Here is a 27,497-nt window from a genome sequence, read left to right on the forward strand (position 1 = left end):
CATCACCGCCACAGAGCCAATACTAATGGGGCCCCCTGGTGGCCCATTGGCGGTACATAGCAGGCTAGGATGGGCTCTCCAAGAGCCAGCCAGCTTGATCCAAACTCAGCAGCACACTCTCTCCTTCACCCTTACCTGCTTCAAAAGTGACTTGCTCAGGAATGTGGAAAGATTGACACTTTGCTCGATGTGAATGAAAAGACAGCCACAAGGTCAAAACAAGACAAGTTAGCTCTCGATCTGCTCCATTCCAAGACAGTTAGAGTAGAGATAGATGGTGTAAAGCACTACGCCACTCCACTGCTAAGAGCCCCCAACACTCCTGTCCTTCAGGCTCCGAAGGAAGCTGTCCTGCCCCGTCTCTGTGCTACAGAAAGACGCCTGTCCAAAGATCCCAAACTGTCTGATACATATCAAGAGGAGCTGGATAAGCTCGTTCAATCTGGTTATGTCCAAAGGCTTACCAGTGAGCAGGTAGACCAACCACAGGAAACCTGGTATGTTCCACATCACATTGTTGAACACAACAACAAACCCAGAATTGTATTTGACTGCTCCTTTGAATACATGGGACAAACCCTGAACAGATGTCTTCTGCCTGGCCCAACACTGGGCCCCTCTCTCCTTGGAGTCCTACTCGGATTCCGCCAACACACCATTTCCATCTGCGGAGACATCAAAGGCATGTTCCATCAGATACGCCTTCTGGAGGAGGACAAACCTTTACTGCGTTTCACATGGAGAGGGATGCAGCTGAACCAGGAGCCCAGTGTTTATGAATGGCAAGTCTTACCATTTGGAACAACCTGTAGCCCATGCTGTGCCACTTATGCAGTCCACAAACATGTCCAAGATCACTGTGATGGGAATAAGGAGGTCCTTCAATCTGTTCAGCAATGTTTTTATGTGGATAACTGCCTCCAAAGCTTCCCTTCTGCTCATGAAGCCAAGTCCCTCATTTACAAGACGAGTCCTCTACTTGCTGATGGTGGGTTTGACATAAGACAATGGGCTAGTAACGATCCGGCTGTAATACACCATCTCCCACCAGATGCAAAGTCCAAAACCATGTCATCAAAATGTCACTGAAGTGCTGTAAGGTAAAGGGGCGTAGCAATTTGGAATGGAGAGGACCATGTTGAGCTGTCAGGAGAGGGGTGTGTGTTGTCAGGAGAGGAGATTGGGGAGTGCAGGAGTGACATGGCGAGTCCATAACCCTTCACAACAGTACAAGTCGTTTTGGAAACACATTCTCTGGCCCTTTCTCAATGATTTTCTCTCAGTTCATAGCGTCCTCTCCTCCCGTCCTCCTCAAAACATCACAGGGAAACGAGAAGAGGAATTGAGGAAACGAGGATGAATGGAATCATGGTCATAAGAATTGAGATGTCATGTTATCACATTGGTGCGGCACAAATTGAGATGCCTTGGTGTTTTAGAAAAAACTATGTTGTATTAACATTGTTTTTTTTTTGGTTGTATTGTTGTGTATCAGTCATAAGAGAAAATGGTATGGTACAGCAATGTCTAAGTCATTTAGAACCTTCTGTGAAAAGGGTTCTACATGGAACCAAAAAGGGTTCTTCAAAGCGTTCCCCTATAGAGATAAATTAAGAACCTTTTTAGAACATTTTTTTTAGAGTGACATGATGGAAAATAACTGGGACAATGTTAAAACCACAGTAGAAGTGGTAACACCATCATACCATGTTGGTTTATGGTTGTCTTTTGATGGTCATCATCCAACTTTATTATGTTGTTTATTATGGGTTTGAAAATCTGCATTTGACAATCATCATACAACATTGCGGATTGTAAAGGAAAGTTTTCCACATTCACAGTCATGATCCAACATTGTAACAAGGTTGCCCATTGATTCATAAACAAAGGGAAGTAAAAAAACAACAACATTTCATTAACAGAACTTTAAATAATCTATATGAGTACTTCCTCCATGCAACACAATTGGATATGCACTGTTCCTTATGACCCAGTTTGTGATTTGAACCCACAACCTTTTTGTTTGTAGTACATTGTTCTGTCCACTATGCCACGAGTCCACTGCTGCAACACAAGAATAACAATGGGCTTCAGTGCATCAGAGAAATTAGAAACTTGGGGAATTCAATAACACAGAGAATATTTGGTTGTTGAACATGTTGAACTTTTGTTTAAAGAAAAGGTTTTCTCGTTGTTATCACCTTTTCAGCATGTCCTGAACTTTATCTTCTTTTTATTACTAACACATTTTACTACAACAGATTTTATGCATAGTCCCTCTATTTCAGGGTACCCAAAAGTGATGGGACAATTGGCTTGACAGGTGTGTTCCGTCACATCATTTGTGCAATTAGGCGTTTTGCCTTTGGAGTCTGCTATTGGTGTCTGTCAGCATGAGGACCAAAGAGACGTCAATGAAAGTCAGGGAAGCCATTATGAGGCTGAAATATCAGATCAACCTTAAACCTACCAAAATCAACAGAACATTAAAAGGAAAGAAAGAAATCACAAACGGCCTGGTAGGGCAAGAAGGACTTCTACAGTAGATGACCGAACAATGCTTAGCGTGATTAAGAAAAACCCCAAAACAACTCTCCAGGAGGTAGCCGTGAATGTGTCAGAGACTACCATCCACAGAAGACTTCACCAGCAGAGGCTACACTGCAAGATGCAAACGACTAGTTACAGGATGGCCGGGTTACGGATTGCTAAAAAGTACCTAAAAGAGCCTGCAGAGTTCTGGAAAAAGACAGATGAGACATTGATTAACAGAGTGCTGGCAAGAGTAAAGTGTGGAGAAAAAAACTAGGAACTGGAACTAGGAACTGCCTAATATCTACAGCATACCCTCCTCCATATTTCACAGATGAGGTGGTATGTCATAGCTTGGGCATGTATGGCTTCCACTGGAACTGGTTCACTTGTCTTCATTGATGATATAACTGCTAACAGCAGCAGCAGGGTGAATTCTGAAGTGTACAGAAATATCTTGTCAACCCAAGTACAAGCAAATGCCTCCAATCTCATTGGATGGTGCCTCAGTACAGCAGGACAATGACATACTGTCATAGTACTAGAGTTTTTCAGGGCCAAAAAGTGGAAAGTTCTTGACTGGCCAAGTCAGTCTCCAGATTTAAATCCTATTGAACATGCATTTTATTGGCTGAAGAGGAAACCCCAGACAAAACATCCTCAAAACAAATAACAACTGAAAATGATCGTAATACAGGCCTGGCAGCGCATCACCAGAGAAGTTACCCAATGACTGGTGGGGTCAATTGCATGCAAAGGATTATGAACCAAATACTAAACATGAGTTCTGAATTTGTCCCATCACTTTAGGGTACCCTGATATAGGGGGCTATTATAACATATATATATAACACATTTTTGTTACTTACAGTACCAATACTATACCAAAATAAATACCTGTCCTCTTTCCTTGTATCATACATACATAGCAGCAGCTGACATCTAATTGTCCTCCATTATCTATCCTACAAAAATCTCCCCCCATTGTATCAATCATCTTTTGTGCAATAAACCACTGATATGGCTCGAAATTAAATGACACAATTATTTGCGAGAGGGGGGATGATTTTGGGCACATGGCATAGGGCACAAATTCAGGATAATGTGCAGTTAGCCTTCCCCGGAGCAGGTTCGAGTTTAAGGATAAGTTGCTATAGGAATCTACCTGGCTAAAGAGTAAGCCACCTTCATGACATGGCTTATCCCGAGGTGGAGCTAAATTTGGTCAAACTCCCTTAGCTCTCTTCATAGTATACCCCTCAGAACCCAAAATGTAAGCTTGTTTTGTAAACAAATGCTGCATAGCTTCAAAACATGGTTAAAACTATAATTTAGATCTCATGGATGGTCAGTCCTTCCATCCATAGCTCTGTCTATGAAATTGAGAGTTGTTTCAATTCTCCAGCCCCATCCCTCAGCCGTTTAACAAAAACTGTTGGGGAGCCCGCTTTGTTGTTGTTGTGAATTGTGAATTACAGATTGCACCTTTAAACTGGATATATGCTGAATGGATGGAAGCGACTAGGAACACTTTGGTGACTACAGTACTAAATTAACTATCAGCATTTGGTATATAGGAAACTGGTCATGATATTGTTGCATCAAAAGTTCATGGCCCAATTGCAACCAAACAATCTGATTTGCAGATTATCTGAATGCTTACATTTTGTTTGTGAAAGACAATTCCATGGTTACAGAATGTTGTTGGGACTTGATTTTTAACTTTCAAGCATATGCCAAACATCCCAAAATTCTTGATAGCAAAGTTTAAAAAAACATACGACTCTATGCACAAGCACTACTCCTAACAATTCCCAGTGAAAATGAAAAAAAAAGAACTGTGCAGATTCAAAGTTTACCTGCCTTCCTGGATTAACTAAGCAGATGTAAACACTCAGCTAATCTGCCTCCCTGGATTAACTAACCAGATGAAACATTCAGATAATCAGACAGTCAGATCGTTATCTTGCAAGTGGCCCCATATGTTTAAGAAATGATAAATTAATTAGACAAATCTTTTCACACACACAAACAGAAGTGTTTTTTTCATGAGGAAAATAAGACTTTTGGTTTCCGCTGGAATCCCAGTATTCTTGGGAAAGGAGTGCTTCACTGCATCCCTTGAAAAGACCTAAACAATTGTAGTATGTTCACTGTTTTGTTCAGGGGTTAGGGTTAAGGTGAAATCATAATGTCACATCAAAAACTACTAAATGATTTGGGACAGATGTCCTCCTAATTTATTGAATAAAAGCAATGATAAGTATTGAATTTTCATTCATATCAGTTATAATTGCACTTTCTGCAACCATAGTGCACTGACCCCTAAACGTTTTAGTCCAATAACTTTTTGTATCTAGTTCTCAACATGACACTATTCACAACATCTTCACAACATGGCTCTTCACAATAACTCAATATTGACAAATAATTCACGCAGTTGTGTGGCAAGAGATCCTGATCAACATGAACATGTAGTGAGGCCGTTTACAGCTGTTGTTATGACTGCATGTAGGCACGCGGTACCAGCCTTGTTATAGAGCCATCCTTCCGAGGCCCCTACTACCCAGTCTGAGAACACAATGCCAGGGCCTCCGCATAATTTCCCAATTCTTCCGCTCCTCTGCCCTCTCTTTAATTGTTTAGGCCTGTTATGTAAAATATTATGCAATCTATTTTTCTGACAGTTATTTTCCTGGCCACTGTGCTGTAATGGGGGGGCGGGGGGGGGGGGGGGGGGGCGGGGGGGGGGGGGGGGGGGGGGGGCGGTTGGGGGTCGGGGCCCACTGTTGATGTTCACATGCTCATGAAAGAAGCGTAGCTCATCTCTGACTGTTGGTCTCCATTTACTAGGCACCCAAACAGACAAACAGTTGGTTGGATTTGAGGGCACACCACGCTCGACAGCAGCAACATGTGTTGAACCAAACAGTTACAGACAGAGGAATGGCACACAAGTCGATGACCATAACAAATGTGTCTGGGGGTCTGACAGAGTGGATTTTCCCCCTCAATTCATAATTAATTAATGAAAATATCATTCAGTATCTCATTTTGTGAATGACATGTATTTTGTTCTGTTGTTGTTTTGAGTAGTCACAGCTGATTGTCATTATGTGATTTAAACCAAGCTTTTTATTGTGTTGGAGGCCTATTGTATCATATGTTATAAGCATGGCCCTTTTGATGACAGTACGAAAATCTTGGTTTTAGCCTTGCATAGCAATACTATGTTAAAGGCCCACTAAAGTGAAAATCGTCATTTCTAGTGTTTTGGATTGAATTTTGATCAAATTATCGTAACCCATATATGAACAATGAGGTTTCTGTCCTTTTCTCAGTTTTCCATGGGTGTGATATAAGAGGTTATGCGTTCGTCACCATGATCATGTTAAATTCCAATAGGATGCGTGCTCTAGGTAGTAAAACCCAATCAAATAAACCAATAATATAATTTCTTTACAAGTTACATACCCATTTTTGCTAGCACTACACAACGTCAGCTCCCGACAGGTACAGATAACAGCCGAGACTAGATGAAACTGGCTATTTAGAATGCTGTTGTTACGTCTCGTCTTGTTCATTAGTTTGTTTGTCTTTGTTTCATGTTATTCATTGTTCCCTTTTTATTTTAGTGTCTCTCACCTTATCTCTCGTTCCAGACACTTCACAACCTGCCCTTGTGTGTTTCCCGCCTGTGTGGTCGTCTACCCCGCCCTTATTGGATCCACCTGTTCTTCATCATCATTCCCTGTGTATTTAGTCTGTGTGCTTCCCCTGTCTCATTGCCAGTTCGTCTGTGCCTTAGTGTCAAAACGTCCCAGCGATTTTCTTAGTGATTTCTTGTCTACCTGGTTTTTCCATCTTTGTTAGTTTTTCCGAGTTTGTCTTTTGCCTATTCCCTGTTGGATTATCCACCTCCTATTTGACGGACTGCCTTGCCTAACCCCTTTTTGGATATCTGCCTCCCTACGTATTGTCTACCTGTGCACCAAACTCTTTTCTGGAATTAAAGGATTATTCTTTTGGAGTCGAGCGATTGAGTCCTCTGTCTAGGTCTACAGCAGGGGTGTCAAACATACGACCCAAAGGGTCCAATCCGGCCCACGGGATGACTTTGCAAAGTGTAAAAATTAGAGAAGACATGAACTGCAATTTTTCAATAAAAGTAACTGCTATTTCAAATTTGTCCACTGGGGGTCGCACTGTCAAGCAAGCAAACCAATCATGCTGGAGCTTCCGGTAAAAACCCCCCGCCACTTTTATGCTGTCAACATAACACTCTGTGGCACCCTCATTACCCAAAATGGCTTTATCAAAAAGGAGAAAAGTGGACACAGAGTGTAGAGTTTTCCAAGAAAAATGGACCGTTTCCTATTTATTTACAGAGGTGAATGGGAAACCTGTGTGCTTGGTGTGTTCGCAGCAGGTTTCAGTACTCAAAGAATATAATATTCGGCACCACTATGAGACTCATCATGGCGAAAAATACAACAACTTGCAAGGACAACTGAGAAGAGAGAAGATAAATGAATTGTTAGCGGGTCTGAAGAAACAGCAGTCTGTTTTTACCCATAGCCGAGATATCAGTGATGCAGCAGTGAAGGCTAGCTACCTTATTGCTAGCGAAATAGCATTGGCATCAAAGCCATACTGTGAGGGTGAGTTCGTGAAAACATGCATACTGAAGGCTGCAGAAATCATGTGCCCTGAGAAGCGACAGGTTTTTGCTAACATTAGCCTGACAAGAAACACTGTGGCAGATAGGATTTCAGATCTTTCGGCAGATTTGGACAGCCAAATGAAGCACAAAGTCAGGTCGTTTATTGCATTTTCGGTTGCTATTGATGAGAGCACGGACATTATGGATGTTGCTCAACTGGCCATATTCATTCGTGGTGTTGATGAGACTTTGACCGTCACCGAGGAGTTCCTTGAGTTGGTGCCTATGACAGACACCACAACAGCAAATTACATTTTCAACTCTCTCGATGGAGCGCTGGACAGGGTTGGAGTGGACTGGTCCCGTGCTGTCAGCTTGGCTACAGATGGCGCGCCGTCAATGATCGGGAAAAAAGCAGGTGTTGTGACAAAATTCAGAGAGAAAGTACAGGCGGCAAATGGAGGACATGGTTTTTGGACATTTCACTGTATTTTGCACCAGGAGGCATTGTGTTGCAAGTCGTTAAAAATGGATCACGTCATGAAAGTGGTTGTCCAAACTGTTAATTTCATCCGAGCCAGAGGTCTGAATCACCGTCAGTTTGACAGCTTACTCAGTGATAAAGACGTTACCTATGGCCTGCCATACCACACTGAAGTAAGGTGGTTAAGCCGAGGTGCCGTGCTGAAGCGTTTCTTTGATCTATGAGAGGAAATTGGACAGTTCATGGAGAAAAAGGTTGGAATTACAATCCCCAGAATGGCTGCAGGACCTAGCATTTATGGTGGATATTACAGAGCACTTGAATAATCTGAACAAAATGCTGCAAGGCTGTAAAAAAGTTGTCACACAGTATTATGACAGCATACGCGCATTCAAGTTGAAGCTGACTTTGTGGGAGACAGGTGACCCTGCTCATTTTCCTCGTCTAAAAGATGTGCGTGCGACCGGAGTTAATGCTGACATGAATCGGTACAAAGACAAGATTACGGGATTGCTGCGGGAGTTTGAGCAACGGTTTCAGGTCTTTGGTGAACTTGAGACAGAATTCGCAGTTTTTTGCTCGCCATTCACAGTCACGGCTTCTGATCTGCCCGTCGACATCCAACTTGAAATAATTGACTTGCAGTATGATTCAGATTTGAAGGACAAATTTGTCTCTGCGGGCTTGGACACATTTTATCAGTATCTCTTGCCAGGGTACCCCAAATTGACAGCCCTTGCTGCAAAAGTTTTGTGCATGTTTGGGACTACCTACCTTTGTGAACAACTGTTCTCTGTAATGAGCATCAATAAAACAAAGCTATGCTCAAGGCTCACACACAAGCACTTAAATGACATCCTGAAATTGGCTGCTACTCAGGATTTTACACCTGATATTGATGCACTTGTGAAGGATAAAAGATGCCAAGTTTCAGGAGCAAATTATTGTGTAAGCCTACTTCATGTAAAATGCTGCTTCAGACACTTTTGCACCCTAAAGAATGTAGTTCTGTGAAAATGAATACTTACTGTGGAAATATTTAAAGACACTGAACATGCAATATAATGTCAGTCAGCAGCTTCAGTACTTTGTTTTGGTGGAACTCTATTGTTCAACTATTGTACAACTTTTATGTATTTTTTATGTATACGTTTTATACATTTACAAGGCAGGGGGATAACTTAACCTTCTTGCTTAATAGTTCCTACTTCACTTTGCATGGTGTGGTGTGTCAGTTCAGGTGGTCAGGATTACTACACAGATGTGGAAATGAAAGTAAATTTTAAATAATTTCATGATCTTGACAAGTTGTTTTGATCATAAAGTAAAATACTATATTGTTTAGTTCCAGATACCTCTGACTAAATCTTTTGTGCCTTTGTAGATTAAAAAAAATCTCTGTACTCTCTGGATCCTTCTCTATATGTATTAGGAAAATAGTTCACGTATACGGCTTTTTCCCACGACGTTTTGCTCCGCGGACCGTTCGTGAAATATTTTCTGAGAAGGATGTTTGTAGATACACTGTGATCTGTAAGTTGTAATGCAATGTGCAAATGATAAACTGAGGCATAATATTGTTGAAATTGCACTTATTTTTCTTAAGAAATTTCAGGTTCATAATGTTTTGTAAAAAGAGTTAACTAAATGTGAATTTTCAGAATGTACTTTTTTGCACTAAAACAAAAAGAAAAATTTGGGGTTGTCGTTATTTGTGGTTATTATGCTATGACTTTACTGGTCCGGCCCACTTGAGATCAAATTGGGCTGTATGTGGCCCCTGAACTAAAATGAGTTTGACACCCCTGGTCTACAGCCTTTATAGCTGTGGTAAAATGCAGCAAGAATGTTCAGAATACAAACGTAAGAAAATGTAGCTGACGTTATCTTGTTGTTTGAGTTAGCAGTGTTGTATTTTGCAAGCTTGAAAAACAATCTTATACAGCTAGCTTCAAAGTAACTCACCATAAATGTAATTAATGCATCCAATTGCAAACAGAAACACTGCATAAATCCACATAAGACACTTTAGGCTGCTAATGACTTGGTCAACATTACAACTAGCTAAAAAACATTGAACCTAGGAACGAATGGCTCATAAAAGACGGACTGTCAATCAAAAATGAGAGCGTCACGCCCAGTCGATCCTGTAGTCTGCTGGCTTGAGAAATTGTGATCAGCAAAAAAGTAAAAGTAAAGTATGTAACCCAACAGTTGACCTGAAATGACTTGATATGGAAATCAAGTCACTTTAGTGGGCCTTTAAATAATTGTCTCTAAATCTGGGGTAACACAGATGTCCTGTACAAGAGGGGCCAGAGCCGGTTTTATTTTCTGAGGAGGCTCTGGTCCTTTGGCGTGTGCAAGACTCTGCTGAACATGTTCTACCAGTCAGTGGTGGCCAGTGCAGTGCTGTATGCAGTGGTATGCTGGGGGGGGGAGCATCAAGGGAGGAGACACCAAAAGGCTGAACAAGCTTATTAGGAAAGCTGGTTCTGTCCTCGATGTCACCCTGGACACTGTGGAGGAGGTGGCCAATAAGGAGGATGAGGACCAAACTCCTGGCCATCATGGACAATCCCTCCCATCGCCTACATGACACTGTGGCAGAGCAGAGAAGCTCCTTGAGCAACAGACTACTACAACCACGTTACGCTATCTTATATCTTTTCTGCCTGCCGCCATAAGACTGTACAAATCCTCCTCTGGCTGGCTCGTTTGAGGTGATCAGATTCAGGTTGGAGGATGTTAAATCATACTGGACTGTTCTTACTGTATATAATGTTTCAGATGTCTATTTTATTCTATTATATTATTGTCATTTTATTTTGTTGTTGTTTGGTTCTTTGTGATGTGAGTTGCTGCAACGCCTTAATTTCCTCTCGGGGATCAATAAAGTACCTATCTAAATTGCTAGCACAAGACTGGACTAGACTTAATGAGGAGTTGTGACCAAACACTTCCCTGTCCCTCACAAAATTGGATATTGCCTGCAGATGTTGTGTAGTGGCCATTGGGACAGAGGTATTTCACTCTGTGTTTTTCTGCTTTGTCACTGCACCATGGGAAGGCAGGCCCTCGTGAGGCAGCTAGTACAAACGGGGACTTTGTGTAACAGGGGCGTCATGCGCCGGTTGTTTTCGTAAATTGAGTTGCGCTAATTTCACAAACAGCGCTGGGGCTATGTGGAGGCACAGTGGCAGTGTGCGGGAGTGGACGTCTTCCTCCTGTAGTTTTCCATGAGGGAGCTGAACAAATGAATGAACAAACGGATGCACATCTAGAAGCTTCTGAGCAGTTCTGTCCTTTATCAAGGCGGGGGAGGAGGATTCTGCCCTTTCATCCCACTCCTCCAAGCAAGGGAGCAGGGAGGTCACACAGTGTGAGGATGTTATTGTTTTCTGTGCATAGTATGTGTGGCGTGTAGCTGCAGTTGCCACGGTTTCAGCCAGAGGGTCACATCTGTGTTCGGGTCAGCTAGTTGTCAACACCGATCTGCACCCTGTGTCCATCAGCTTCCTGTTAACATAATATTTTTGGACTTGACCCCACAACCCCAAGCAGATTCACAGCAGGACCCCCCCCCCCTCCATTCCCCCACCTTCTCTTTAAAGAATTTTGGTTCTCCAGTTGTCTCTGCTTATTGTAACAGAAACCTCAAACAATGTATTTACACATTTGCTTTTACACTTTTAAATCACACTCAAGGACACCAGAAGGTCTAGTATGCACTAGGTGGCATGCGAACCCAGTAACCTTGTCCATGTTTTCATCTTTCCTCTCCTTTGACCACCACTAGGATGTGTTATTTACCTTGGTGAAAGCAGGTGTTGATTTGGAAGGGGTATTTTTTCTTTGAGTTCAAAGTCATTCTTTGTCATGATAACATGATATATGGTACACACAGATGGACAGTTGGCAGATTGAGAGCATGTATCCAGTTAAGGGCCACACACATACGCACCTACATAAACACTTACATGACCCCCCCCCACCCACACACACACAAAATACATGTGTTTGACACAAGTAGAATAAAGATCACATAAGGCGTCCCATTTTTCAACAGGTGCAAACTAGTTTTCCCAGGCAAAGATCCATACAGGACGGAAACATGGTCTGTTTGTGTGTCAGTGTTGATACTGTAACTAATTGAGAATCTACTCTCTCCCCACTTCAAATCGAATATCATTAGTTATCATCATCTAATAACCAAACCAATGCTCACAATATTTTACATTTTCTCTGTCATGTTTAAGGCAAGACATACATGAGTAAAAAGTGCACTGCAGGGAAGTACATGTAGAAATCAGAGCATTCTGTTTGTAAAAGGAATAATAACATTAGTATCTTCCCTTCAATAAAGATGTTGGATCTGATGGGTCATGGGCTTATGATTAACAATTTTAGACTATACATGTGATTGACTACATAAGTTGTTCGTTAATTGTTTGAAAAAAAAAAACCCAGTATAACCATAGAGATGCACCAGCTATCTTTCCCATTCATTGCATTTGTGACAGCATGTAGTCAACTAGGCTGTGAATTATGGGAATGAGCTGGGAAGGCATCAACCAATTGGATCAACACATGGTCTTCTTCAATAGGTTTATCTATAGATTGTAAAAGGCTTTCAGGTGCATGACTCCATCTAGTGGTGCCAATAAATTACTGACCTGAGACACTGGAGCTGAGTTGATGCTACACTCCAGCACAGCAGGAGACAGTGATTCACCAACAATTGAACTAACATCGACAAGCCTCTAGAAGTTAGAAGTTGATTTTATGTCTGGGGGGATGTTGACTCAAGGAGGATTTCAAATAATGACAGGCACAAGAGCTCAGAAAAGGTAAAATTGTGAATCACCAAATATAATCTCATAAAATGCACATGCCATATCCCTGAATCGATTAGGCTTCCTGAACATAGTCTGTTTGCTCTGATGTTTTTAGCTTTATTTGCTTTATTCTACAAACTTCTATGTAGCTCTGCAGTAAGAGAGGGGGAGTCTAACCCTCTAACATTGCTCTTGCTCCGCTCTCTCTGAGTGAGAGAGGTGTGCACGTTGACAGACAGTCCTTCACTGAGTCAGAGAGGTTAAGGCACAGACACATTTCCCAAATGTGCAGTTATCTTTAAGATAAAGGTGCAATGGGTAGAGATCCCAGATCCCCACGTGAGGGTGCTATTACTCCACAATGATATAATAAGACAAGGCGTTCCACCACTTCAAATATGTTTTTCTGTAGATATATCTTACTTGTATCTAAAATCATGCAATCTATTGTATCTCAAATACAGTAAATATTGTAAAATGAAAGCATTGCCAAAATATGTACTTCAGTATAACAAATGTTTCTTTGTTTAAGAGCCTCCTAATTTCAAGCAACTTTCACATAAAAAGGGGGAAATAATTGTATGACTTTGTTCGATTTAAGTCTTAAAAGATGATTTCTTTTGCAAATTCTTCTATTTTGACATGACATGAAATTGAATGAAAACATGAAAAAATCTAATAGTATTATCTCACACTGGAATTTTGACTCGACAAATACATTTCTTCTTTGTGTAACATTGGACACATTTGGTGTATGTCTGTTTCTGGAATGGCTCTGTATGTGATTTTAGAGCTTAATGTTTGTTTGGGCTCTTCAAATATTTGTGAGGATAAATCATAGTACACACAAAATATACAAAGCAAATCATTGTACTGTATTCACCAATGGTGTCCATACTTTGTTCCAGCCTAACTTTGACACACCTGACGCCACATATCAAAGTATTGTCTTTATAACAGGCAATCCTATTGCCCAAGGCTGTATTCGATACCATGTCCAATGATCGCAACATGCCCATGAGGCAGCATCATAACCATTACCATACCACAATCTAGGTATACTTCAAGATCTCAAGTTGGCGACGTCACTGCATGATGCCGATCACAGCCATCCACTACATATGCAAAACAATTGAAACTACATTTCACTGAACTCAACTGATTTAGTTCTGGGCTGGAACAACTATAGCATGCCGGAATTGCAGTCACCTACCCCAGGTATATACACATAACAGACACACAGGAAGTGCAATCACATTGTAGGCATCAAACAGACCCAGTTCTGTCATGTAGCCCAGGTAGGTCACATTGCTAGTTAATGTAATACACTGTAGCAGACATGGGAAGTATGGGGACATTTCTCCTGCAGTGCTTTAATATCAGGGCTTCACAGGGACATTTAAATGTAAGGTAACTGAAGAAGACTTAACGCTAGGACATTGTTCCTTTTATTACTCGTAGATTTTATTACTCGTAGATTAACATCCAACTACAAAGTACAGATGATAGAACAGTATGGTCATTCATGTTATTTATCCCTATTCTGAACTGTGTATAGCAATTGCATCAGGACATTGTCTTCAATATACTGTGAGTTGCCACACAAACACATGCTTGCCTTGTCTTGCCACATCTTTGATGGCAATGATAGTAATTGTCACAGAAGCGGAGTTTCATCCCACAGCTTTCTTTAACCCCCTACAGTTATTATGGTAATGACAGCAAGATGGTGTCGATGAGCCTTTTTACCAAGACAGCACAAACTGATTGGATACACAGCTGCAGCATCATTGGGGCTTGAAGCATCAAAACAAGATTATTATAATCTTTTCTACAATTATACAAATGACACCCCAAAAGCAAGATACTGTATGTGCTGTTGTTTTTCTTTTAAAGGTTCTGTGGTAGTAATTTATAATAACTTCCACTAAACCATTACAAATATAAATGGGCATTATCACTTACAATTGCTATAATATCTGATGGTTGTAACAGCAGGTGCACATGAGGTCTTCTCCTGTAGTTGAGTCCCATTACTGACGTGCCCGCATACAGTGACAATACCTCAAGCCAACACTCAATGTGGCCAAAATGTATGGCCTCTACAAGCTCAAATGTTGTGAGAAATGACACGACTATTAAACTAGCCCAGTATAGGAATATATTAAATACAGAGTTTAATCTGAGTTTTCATATACCAAATTCTGACAGGCCTCAGAAAATGTAATTTATGATACAATGAGGTTGAAAACAAATGGCATGATTCACACCGTTTTAGTCTGTAAAATGTAATGTCATTTGAGATTTGTAATGTGAGTTTATAAAATACGAAATGTTACTGCCTGAAACAGAAATCAACACTTTTTGCATGATTCTTTCTATTTTGACTTTAATATGATAATATATTTATTTATAAATACATTTATTAAAACATCTCACATTTATTTTATGTTATACAACAATAGCTTGGTAAGTAAGTGTTCCATTTGCAATATGGGTATAATTATTCTTTAAAATTGAAGGTTTTACATTGTGAAGGTGAGATGGAACCTTTTCTGAACAGGATTTGAGTTATAAGGTTCTATCTTCCATCTAAAAAAATGTCTTAGAATTTAGATTTTCTCTACTTTAAATTCCTGTACGGTGATGGCCCTGTTGAGTTATAAAAGTGGAATATACTATGTAACAGTTTGGCTAGCTGTGATGTGAAAACTTGCTCAATATCTCTACTACACCAAACACAGATGGAACCTTATAACTCTGAACACTATGTACACTATTTATAAATAGTGTATTTAAAAAAAGTCATTATATAGGGTTACCATTTCTCTTTTTCTGCATGGAGGCCTTTTGAAAGCTTACCTAAAGGATAAACCCAATTAAACGTAACTTTTTACTGACCAAATTTCTCCAGCCATAAATCCGATGTTGCAAATATGGTGTAGTTGTCAACTATTTCCCTCTCCCAAGACGCTAAATGTACATGGCAGGGTCATTGACCAGACATGACTGTGTGATGAGTTGTAAATGTGATTGAATACAAAAACATTACACGCTACTAAATATGGCAATACATTTCATAATACAATATGCACAATACACAGTATGCACTATACACAGTTTCTAAAATGTACAGTTTTCTATGTATTGCTGATGGTAACGTTCTACTGAATTATAATGTTTGAATTTGATATGCTACACAACCAAATGGTACACAGGTTAATACAAATAAAAACATATTCAGAAAGATGAAGACAATTTTCATAACAGGTATGATTTAAACATTATATGAGAATTGGCTTGACATTGGGAAGACATACTTTGCACATATTGCAAAAGTAGCAAATATGACCAAAACTATTGACATATGAGGAATCATAGAGTTATAGAAGTGACACAGGTCACAGTTGAAAGGCTGAGATTGCTGGAGGTGACTGAATACTCAGGACATGACTGAAGGGTGGAGAACTTAAAATGGGTCACAGTAGTTTTGCATATAAATAATTATACAGCATATAAACCTTATGATGACACACTGTACAGGGATTTATCAAAGGTCTCATTTGCTGTCACTACAAGATAGTAATTGCAGTTATCATTGTGCATGCAATAATTCAACCAATTCTTCCCAAGAGTGCAAAGGGCTTTTTAAAAATATTTTAACATTGTTTTGATGGTAAATGTGTTGATGCTTTTCATCTAACAGGCATTTTTCATGACTACTTCCCACAATTTGATAAATCTGCCCCTTAATGTGAGTAGACCAAACCCTAGCCCTTTGGTGTGTGCAACAGATCTGAAATGATCGGATGTGTGTTAGCAATATGTCAGAAGCCTACTAGAAAGTTGGGTATAGTTGGGAAAGTTGGAGATATCACCATATTGCTAACACCCATCCAATTCCCTTAAAATCTGTGACCACAGATGGGATAGGGCTAGGAGTTCAGATCGTAACATTTGTATGAGGGCCTGTTTCATGGCTGATCATTTCACAAAGTGGAACGTCACTGGAGACACCCAAACAAATGTTCAGCTGACAAAACTGCTATATATATATATATATATATATATATATATATATATATACACACACAGACATTGTAATGTGTAGCTGCTAAATGTACTCCCACCATAATATAGTTGAATACTCTTCATTATTTCACTTTCCCCATCATCACAGAAATGTGCAGGTTAGAAGATTTATTTTCAAAAATCGTTTTTCAGCTATATTAGCACCTGGTCATGTTACTTGTACTAGCACACATGTTAGTTATGATATCCAATAAAAAATATTTTATTACCTTCAACAATCTCTTAAATAGCTATATTTACAGTATCCTATGTAGCTTTCTATACAAACTTGCTATGTTTGTCTCCAGATATCTTAGTTGTCATGGTATTATTTGATTGCATCACAATCACTTTACCAGTGCGCTATGAAAGTCTGTATGTCACAATCTGCTGAATGTTAACAAAACTGAAGACAGGTGCTCTTTTTGGAGACAGGCATATACTCTCTCTTAGCAATAGAGAGTCAGCGCGGTAGATCATTCACGGTCAATTCCAGTAAATTACAAATTTGGCCAAAATCAGAACATATTTACCGTTTGTTAGCAAGCACTCAGATTAACTTTCGGTGATGTCTGTCTCCAGTTATATTTACATTCTGCAGTTTGTGACAGACTTTCATAGCGTATTAAGATTTAGGCTGGCAGAAACTTGTGCTCACTCAACAACACTCCCTTAAAATCTGATGTTTTTCAGATTTCTCTTGTAAGTACTTCACATCACAAGGTTGTTGGTCACTAAATTACTGTACAATTGACTAATAAATCACATTAGCTGTGGTAAAAACCCTCTACTGTGACGTACTGTATCACAAGATCACAACACGCTCACTTTGCCGTGAGAAACCACCATGAAAAACATGTAACATGTAATTGGGGTATATCTTAAATGTACAGCTAAATTGCTAAACAATTGCAGTTATTTTGTTGAATTGCTTTGGTTAATATGCTATGAAAGTCCATGTCATAAACTTAATTTAAATGGCTGGAGACACCTTTTAGAGACTGGCAGCAGCATTACCATTGCTAGCAAAAGTGAATATGAACACCCCTGAAAACCGTTTGCTGTTGGCATCACGCCATGACCCTCCTCCTCTGCCCATTCTCTTGTTTAAAAAACAATGTTCACATATTGCACACAATGAAAACATTAGCTGAATGGTCCATGTACCTTGGGATAATTCCATATCTAATGTTTACCCCTAAAACGAAACCAATAGACAGCTTGTTTAATCCATTTCTAAAGCTTACATCTGGTAGTCGATGCCAATTTTAAGAAGTTTTGTTGCTTTTGTATGAATTTTGTATCAAATGAAGATCAAATTAAAGGAGCTAAAAAGGAACTTTTTAATGATGAAATGGGTTTTTGTCTGCCAGAAATAGAGGAATAATATGCATGGTTCGTGTTGGACCTCAAGATAACAGAAGCAGGCATCGAGCGAGTGGTATATGCCATTGTGCACAATCTAAAAGTCAGGGTCACTTCTGGGAATCAAATAGGTTCCCTGAGCCTGAGGCAGGGCAAGGCAGGCCCGGTAGGAGAGTAGGATGTGTGGGATGAAGGGAGAGGAGAGGAAGGTAAGATGACAGATGGTGGGAGGGAGACATGGGCAATGGTATGGGGCAGACACAAGGGAAAGGTAAAGGGTAATGTGTAAATTAATATCATTGGTAGTGTTCTATATTATAGTCCTCTAAAATATTAACTGTTATTTTACTTTAAAAGTGGTGGGACCAGAGTGAATAGAACAATATGATTGGATTTGTTAAATCAATTAAAATCCAATGTACTGTTATAGTGGATAACTTTTCAAAATTAATTGCTGCCACTATAAACAGAGGAAGGGAGGAAGGGAGGAGAGTGAAATAATTGGCTTAGGAAAGAAAGGAAGGCTACATGATTGATGGAAGAATGAATGAATGAAGGGACAGAGGGAGAGGAATAGGTGAGTTTCAGGTGCAAGCAGATGGGCACACTCATAGCCAAACTCAGCCCGACTTCACCCTTCCTCTGCCCAACTCTGCACCTCTGAGGGTACAAAATGGAAGAGGTTAGAGGCAGATGATAGAGGATGAGAGTAATATCCCACCCCACTTGAATTTAAACACATTCTATTTGCCCTGTATTGTCCAATATACGTGACCTTTATGGCTGGCTCATACTGCATGATTGATGGATGGATGGATGGATAGATAAGTGTTAGCACGATCCACACCACCAAACAATAATAAACTAATAGACTACAACAAGACACAACAATTGGCTATGATTGACATGGGTGGGAGTTAGAGCCATCAGCGCTGTGACATAACTTTTTAGCATACCCAACACTTGATGTTTGATGTCTGATGTCACTGTGGTTCTTGTATTTTATTGTATTGTATTACTTGCGTTACTTCTTTCTACCCCACTTATATATATATATATTAGAGCAATATATATATATATTATTTTTTTACTGTGATGTTTCTTTTGTTGTAATGTAGGCCTATCTATAGCAGAAATGTAGGCCTACTCTGCATGTGCTTCAAGTGTAGGCCTGACCCTGACTTTTAGGTTGTGCGCAAAGGCCTATGTCTGCCATAAGTGTAGGCCTATATACATTTAGTCAAATTAGTGATTGAGGATGGGGTTTATGCAGTAGCTTATTCCATGGTGTCTGTTTCTATACCAGTGCTAAAGGTTCGTCCATAGACCTATTGAAAACTGTGCATCTGGCCCGCCTTGGACTCAAATAAAACAAATGAATAGATCCCGATTCAACGTCCATGTGCCACTAGTTGGATGGAATTTCCGTAGAGGCTATAGTCTACATTTTAGCCTGCTAATCTTGGATAGGCGTAGGCCTACCATGAGACCCATAGGCTAATAAGAGGTGTTTCCTTTAATGTCTTATTCAATCTCCTGCAGTGAGGCACGTGCCTATCCTATTCTTCAACGCAACTTTATTCAGACAGTGGTCATTGCGTGCATGAGTTGGCGTGGGCAGCCCGATTAATTCACAACTGAGGTGTAAAGGTGTTACCCTAACATTTATCCCGCTATAACAACAAGGACTTTTTCACATTTTCAAACCTAAGCCAACTGTTAACCAAAACCCTAACTTTGCAACCGTGTTTATGTCCTCCCTCTCTGTTGTGAGAGAAATGAGGGGAACTTTAGGGTGGAAGATGGTGGCTTTGCTTTTGGCCAATGACAAGTGTCATGGTCAGGCTATACAGCTTCAACACCGCCCACACCTGTATCCCCGCCCCTACCCTGTGTTAACATTAGAAATATAAAAAATATTTCTTGTTGTTTCTCTTTTTTTCCAAAACTGTTATTTAATTCCCCAGAAATCGGAAAATGAGCCAAATCTAATTACAAGTGAATTTCCGATTTTCAGTTTGAACACGGAAATCAAATGGTTGTGAGGACCCTGAATACGTTTTCGATGTCAACATTTCACAGGTGAGCAGTGTACATTCAATCTAGAAATCCCCGACCTGCTCTCTATTCGTCGGTAGAATCTGTGTGTCGCTGGTGAAATTCACCGGACGTACCAGCTCCCATCTGCAGTTTTCGATGGGTGCGCCGTCAGACTCTCTTAGTGGCTTAGTGAGACTAGGTGCCAGGTAGTTACCAATTGTTTCAAATAATTTGATGTAAATACCGGGACTGCAGTCAGGTTCTCTACCCCTCTCCCAAAATTCTGAACTCCTCCCCATGGATTTAGAGCATTGGATTGGTTTAAGTACGAGCTAGAGGGAGTTCCTCCACCATGCTGTATCCATTCCTTTAAAATCAATGAGGGGGAGTGAACAAGTGCATAGATGGTCCAGAAGGGTAGAATCAGACCACGGCCAGAACCCAACCCTTGTCATAAAATAAATGTGTGCCTATATCTGAATATAACCAATCTCTCTGGGTTAACCTCCATATTATCCAAAGCCATCATCAGAAATGCTTAAAATTATACGAATGTAACCCTAACCCTAACCCTAACATGGAGACAATGGAATCAAACAACCTGTGAAATTAGACTTTACACATATCATTTCTATGTAGCTCAACCAGGAAAGATTAACAGAAGAACTAATATCAGGCCCTTCCAGGCTCCCAAACCTTGAAAAAAATATATTTTCACCTACAAAAATAACAATGAATGACTGGAGAATATGGGTCATGGTAGGCTCGGGGCTAAGGCTCAGCTGGCAGGTTTCTTTTGCTATTCAGGAGACAGTAGTTGGGGTTGACGAGGGCATCTTTGTCTGAATATATCCCATCCTCACGGAGACAATCCCCATTTTGGTAACCCTTCTATGAACCACTTGTACATTTCTGTTTCATCTATTTTAGATCTAGCTGTGTCAGATCATTACTGTATCTTTTTCAATGTAATGCTTCCTGTATAACTTAAAAGTGAGAAACACACTGTTAAGAAAAGACTCCTAAATACCAAAATCAACAAGTTCAGAGAGTTAGTTACTTCTATCCCTCACCAGCCTGATCTGTATTCTGATCCTGACAACTTGGTGAACAACTTTAACAATCGTCTGAGAGCCACCCTCGACGATGTAGCCCCCTCTAAAGATGAGTAAGGTGACAGTGAAGAGGGACATTCCGTGGAAAATGGAAGAGAACAAACAGCTTAAAAGGAACTGCCGCATAGCAGAACATAGATGGAAAAATGACAAGCTACATATTCACTTTCAGATCCTTAGAGAGCAACTTGCTATCTACAATGAAGATAGCTAGACAAGCACACTTCTCTAGACTAATATCTGAAAGCACAAATAAGCCTAACTTTTAATCTTTTTTCAACAATTCTTTATCATCTGGCAAATTCCCCACCGCCTTGAAATCTGCCATTCTGAGACCAACACTGAAAAAGAGGCATTTAGACAGCTCTGTTCTCACTAATTTCAGGCCCATATCCAACATCCCACTACTGCAATAGCCTCCACTCTGGTCTCTCCCAGAAAAGTATTATACAACTACAGTTAGTTCAGAATGCGGCTGCAAGGGTATTGACTCTTTACCTCAGAGACCACATTACCTCAGCATTCTGTACACTACACTGGTTACCTATGTGTGACTGCAGGAATATGTGCCTAATAGAACCCTTAGATCCTCCACTGCTTCTCTCTTAGTGATTCCAAAAGCAAACCTTAAGAGAAGCGGTGAGGCGGCTATGCCCCTAATCTTTGGAACGTCCTACCAGGCAATATCAGAGAGGCAGTAACTCTTAACACCTTTAAGAAACTTGTCAACAAACGTATTTAAACTTGCCTTCACTTGGCTTGATCTGCCGTCTATTTATTTTTCTTATTTTTACTGATAGTGCTTTTATGGCTCCATCTCTTCTTCCGTTTGGAGTGAGGCCAGACTAGTTAGCTTACCACTGATGGGAACTCTTGCAAATACTTGAATAGTGCTTTAATTATCTATTACCATTGTTTGTATCTTTTAACATGTAGGCTACTGCTGTTTATTTATTGTTTTCCTATTTCACTTTTCTTCTATTGTATTATTGTTTATTTTTTCACTTGATTTTTATGTACAGCACTTTGAGCTGCAGTCTCTGTGAGAAAATGTGCTCTATAAATAAATTATTATTATTACATGACGCCTGACCACCTAGTATTTATAAAAGTGTGTTTGACTGATTTTAAACCCAGGTCCTGAATGCCATAAGACGTGTTAGCCCGCCGAGCACAGTTCACCAGATGCACATGTATAAACACATTGTAATAGGGCTAGGGCTAGGACATTTTAGGTAACGATTAATTGTCATGCAAATAACTGTTCTAAGCGTCATAACTGTACGGGGGGAAGGGTAAAAACAGTGTTGTACCAGATACATGTGAACACTTAAGTGGCCAGGGAGTCATGGGGCAAGCACAGTGAGGGATAATATAATAATAAAAACAGGGATGCATTGTGCATAAAGTTGTTTATAAAGTCCAGTTTGTTTTCTACCCCAGATCCAAATACTTATCAACTTTATTATTGTTACTATATTATTACAAATTAGGAAATGATTCCTCATTAAATGAACATGCCAGGTTGGAGAGGATTGGAAGGATCAGAAGTGAGCACTTTTTTACCTTTTTTTCTCTATGAAATGAATGTTTATGCCGGTCTTTTTTTTTTTCACTGCCGAGGCCCATAAACGGTTATTCAATTACCATGCCAGCCCTATGCCGTATAAGACATTGTACATTATACATTATACACTATGGGTATTAGCAGCTCATGACTCCTTAAAACTATATGTGCATACAATTATGTAAATAATGCAATAACCCATGTTTCAAAGAAGGTATTACCACATTTGTCTAGTTATATTATTTGGAAAAGTGTAAAAAAATTAATAAATCTATGTTTCAATATCTGTCCACATAGTACTGTAGGTATAAGAACAAATAATATTATGAATAACAAACAGGCTGATAAATGGCAGGACGTAACTCTACCTTTTTCACATAAGGTTCTTCAACAAAAGGCTTCAATAAATTGTTGTGATTTTAAGAACCATGTCACAAACGGTCTGTTGAATGTGGCACAGTCTAGTCCAAATCAAAGTGAAATGTAGGTTCTTGATGGACCCTAAAATAACCTATCTATGCAAGATGTGAAGTGTCTATGAGAGTCTTCTCCAAAGCTCTGCATCCATTTTTCAGAATACCCTCCGTGGCGGCATTAGCAGAGTTTAGGGGCTTTGAACTGCAATTGTTGGGGTGTTCATCCCCGGGTTCGAGGAATACCACTCTCTTCCCTGCATTGGCAGCTCGCTTGTTTCCAAGCTCGGCCTCTCTTGGGTTGGCGCGGGAGAGGATGGCCCGCCCGCCGCACATGACTGTGCTCTCACCCCTCCTGCCATGGCAACGACAGGGTGTGAAGTAGAGGTAGAGGAGCACCAGGGTGATACTCACCACACAGGAGGCCAACGTGGTGAATGCTGTGTTAAAATGCTCCCCGCCACGCTCCCCACCCCCCTCGCCCGTCCCACTTGAGTTGCCAACAACGACCACAGTGTCCAAAGTCTTGTTGGGGTCCCAGCGTCGTCCACGGACCGCCACACAGTAGTATTTACCAGAATCCTCCGGGAGCACCCCTCGGATCTCCATGGTGCCATTGGCAAGGACCCTCAGACGGTTGCTCTGTTTGCCTGTTGCCCCGAGGGCTACCAGCGGTCCATCACCTGGGGTCACCCAGAACACCGCCGCCCCCTCCTGGAGGGGAGGGGAAACACCGGGGCAAGGCACCAGAAGCAAATCGCCGGGCTCCGCCTGGTAAACCCCTCCCACAGTTCTCTGGGCTACGCCCTGAGGGCTGCCTGAGCAATTTATCCACTCTTCCTCACCCTCACCATCACCCAGGCTGCATGAATACTCCCTTCTAAAGTCCAGCAGTGGGAGATACTGCCTCCACTCCCAGTACTCCAGCATGGCGCGCAGGGCGCAATCACAGACCAACGGGTTCCCCTGCAAATAGATCCCACTCTGCTGTTGAGCAGACAGAGAGAGGAGGCTTCCCACAGGCACCTGTTTGACTGTGTTCGCTGACAGATCCAGGAAGCTCAGGTTTCGAGGAGCTCCAGCTTTGCGATACAGCTCCAGGGGGAAAGCAGCGAGTCTGTTCCCCCCAAGGTAGAGTTTCTCCAGGCTGCTTAGACCACTGAAGGCCCCATCACTGATCTGGATGATCTGGTTCCTGTACAGGAGCAACACCTCTAGCTCCCCCAAGCCACAGAAGGCCGACGTGTTCAGGAAAGAGAGCTGATTGGATGATAGGTCTAGATGGTGGAGGCGGGTTGTGGCAGCAAAGGCATCATGCGCAAGGTGGGCGATGATGTTGCGGCTGAGGACCAGCACAGTGAGCCTATCCAAGCGGCCAGGCAACCAATCTGACTGCAGGGCAGGCAGGGCATTGTGGCTGAGGTCCAATCGTGTGACATAGCCAGGGAGGTCAGAGGGCACGGTCGACAGATTGTGGCCACTGCAGGAGATGATGTCACAAGCACACAGACAGTGTGACGGACAGGCAGCCCCCATGTCATTGGGTAGACACACCAAGAGGAGTAATGCCAAGGCAACTCCAAAGCAATGCACATCTCTATCACTGGACGCAAACAAAACTGACTGCACAACTGGACACATTCTACCTTTTTACTGAAGTTTGAATCTCAGGTTGTTGGTGCAGAAACATCTCATGTCAGTGATCCCCTCTCCTATATGTCTGTTCCAAATGAGCTGAGGATAAAAAACAAGGGAGAAAGATGAGGTTCTTTTGTTTTCCCTGCAAAGTAACCTTTCTGTCTCATGACAGCTCTGTATTTGAATTTGAAATACAAAAACAACTGTGACATTACACATTACACTTGGATCAAATGTATTCTTCCTAAAATAATAATGATTCAAAGACAAGCTTTAGTTTAAATTCCACTTTAAAACGATATGGTTCTTGATCCAGATGAAAAGTAAGAAAAAAGAGAGATTGCAGAATGGCTCAAAAAGCTAGCAGAAAGGCATTCAATAAAACCTGACAAAACAACATATATACCAAACCTCATAGGCACTACTTACTTCCACAAATATACGGTCACAATTATGAAATTTCGTTTTCTTCTGGCTGTGAAGATTATAACCACCGATACTATTGCAGACTCCTCTTCGAAACTTTATTTAAAATTCGTAAAGTAAAATACACCTTCCACAAAGAATGCGCACTACAAAAGCGCGTGTGCCTGGATCGGTATCCCCAAACCGACGGATTTATTTTTCCTCTATTTATTCCAAACAGGTTAACGGTTTGTGTCGCCAGTCGAAACGAAGTCTGTGCAGTGTGCTGCCAGGAAACAGCAACTCACCTTTGGGTGTTCCCACGTCGTTGTGGGAGGGGTTGCTCACAACATAAATACGGAATAGGAGTAACCTTCTAACGGTCTAATTGTTGCTTCAGGTCCCCAAGATATAACTGTCATACAGATGCTTCAAAGTGTAGGAGACGCAGCGCATCATCAATATCGCACTCGTCTATTGGTAAAAAAAAAAAAATCCACAATACGACAAACGACAAATGTAACAAAATGTTCAGAGACGATTCAGGTTTGAGCCTTCCAATTATTTGTGTCTTTGATACCAAATTCTGATTGTCTAACATGTCTTGATGAAATTAGACTATTAGTCAGACAATACTATACTGTATTTCCTATAAATACTCCTGTATGTTTACTTTTGATATAAAATATCGGATTAGTCTGAATAATATAGAATCCATCCTACACAGATTCACTCTGAGATGCTAGAAAATGTGAAATGCTACAGGTTGCAGTCAACAGTCATGACAGCTATGACCCTGATAAAATGAAAATAAAATCCAAGTGAGATCAGAGACTAATTATACCAAACTGGTTACTGTGTAACCCGTCGTCCAATTTTTATTTATTTATTTATCCCTTATTTAGGTAAATTGGTATGGTAAATTCGCAAACACTATAGACTGCACACATAAGGTTGTGGACAAACCTGGACACAACATTTTTAATAGCAGAGCTTCATTTTGGCAACAAAATGCGGGTTTATGGTGCGTTCTAGTCCCACTCGGAAACAGTTGGTGACGTTGGTAAAGTCGTAAATACATCATGAGCGCATTCAAGTGCTCTGATGTCGGAATAGCTCTTCAACCAAAATGAATGCAGTTGGCCAGCTCACGTAAATTTCCTCATGTTCACAACATGGACATCCTAATAAAGCTTCTCCTTTTTGTGCTTCTAATTGCATTCGAGAGACATCTGGGGAACTACTTTCTCAACCATGTTAAAACTGTACAAAACATATGAAAACTGTTGATATACCCTCTACTGTCAATCTGTTTTGACAGCCATTTCTCAGTTTGAGGAAACGACACAACTCGTAAACTCATGTATTATCCTCTCTACCCCGAGTTTCCCACTTCAAGTGCTTATTTCCGAGTGGAAAACTTGTATTTCCGAATTCCAACATTATTAGATGATGACTAGATGATGAATACCACTGAATACATTTACATGCACATCATTACTCCAATCTTAGGCTGGTCACTGAAGTATTCTAGTTAATGTGTAAACACCTTATTCATTCCAATAAGCGTAACCTGATTGAGTTATGAGAAACACGGTAGTGGTATGTTGAATATGCCTTTCTCCACATATTGGAAAATGAACTTTCGTTTCCACTCTGCATCTGTGTACTCCTTCATCACTGCCCTTTCTCACCAATCTCGACTGCTCACTTTCATCCATAGTCTCCAGGTGTTCTGATGTGGCATAAGCGACAAATTGCTCAGAAGTGAGAGGAAGAAAAATAAAGACAAGCATATTTTCTGTAATATTTAGTTTGAAATCTCACGCTTGGCAGGATTTATCATGTATAGTAATATTGGCGGGAGCGTTTCCAGGTTATGCTCTTAACCAGGATGAGAGCCATTATTCTGGTGACAGGATGCACGTAAATGTGAGTGCACTCCGTGACAGCAACTCAGCAGCATTACTCTTTCACCTTTACTATTGTGGTGACACGTGCTGCTTTTGACAGCGAGTTTACCTGGTGAAACGGAACAGCTTGAGTCCATTTAATTCCCACACCCGAGAGAAGTTAATTCCATTAGCTGTGAGGGAATTGAATGGAGAGGCCTACACACCCATAATCCAGACTTCCCATCTAATGACCATGCATTCGTAATTATGAGCTTCCCATCCGGGGACACCATGACAGACATGCTGCCTTAGGGGCCGTTTCCATGGTGTTGATCATCAAAGGGGCTGATCTCAAGGGCTGTGTCCAAGCAGACATTTAGAACGGAAACCACAAAATTGGAAAGATTCAAATGTGTCTGTGAGAGTCAAACTATCATCCACAGTATTATGATTGGATTTTTTTATTTTCTA

At 40.8% G+C, this 27,497-nt stretch overlaps 1 protein-coding gene across 1 annotated transcript; it reads right to left on the bottom strand.

Moving 5' to 3' along the window:
* Window positions 1-303: 303 nt before the first annotated feature.
* On the bottom strand, window positions 304-24,624 carry LOC310820248 (amphoterin-induced protein 2-like; the record flags this gene model as incomplete). Its single annotated transcript, XM_083691830.1, has 2 exons — window positions 304-494; window positions 23,256-24,624. 2 exons carry the CDS (start codon window positions 24,622-24,624, stop codon window positions 304-306), a joined length of 1,560 nt encoding a protein of 519 aa, XP_083547956.1.
* Window positions 24,625-27,497: the final 2,873 nt, after the last annotated feature.

This window comes from Argentina silus (assembly GCF_951799395.1).
Source record: "Argentina silus genome assembly, chromosome: 20".
NCBI lineage: Eukaryota > Metazoa > Chordata > Actinopteri > Argentiniformes > Argentinidae > Argentina > Argentina silus.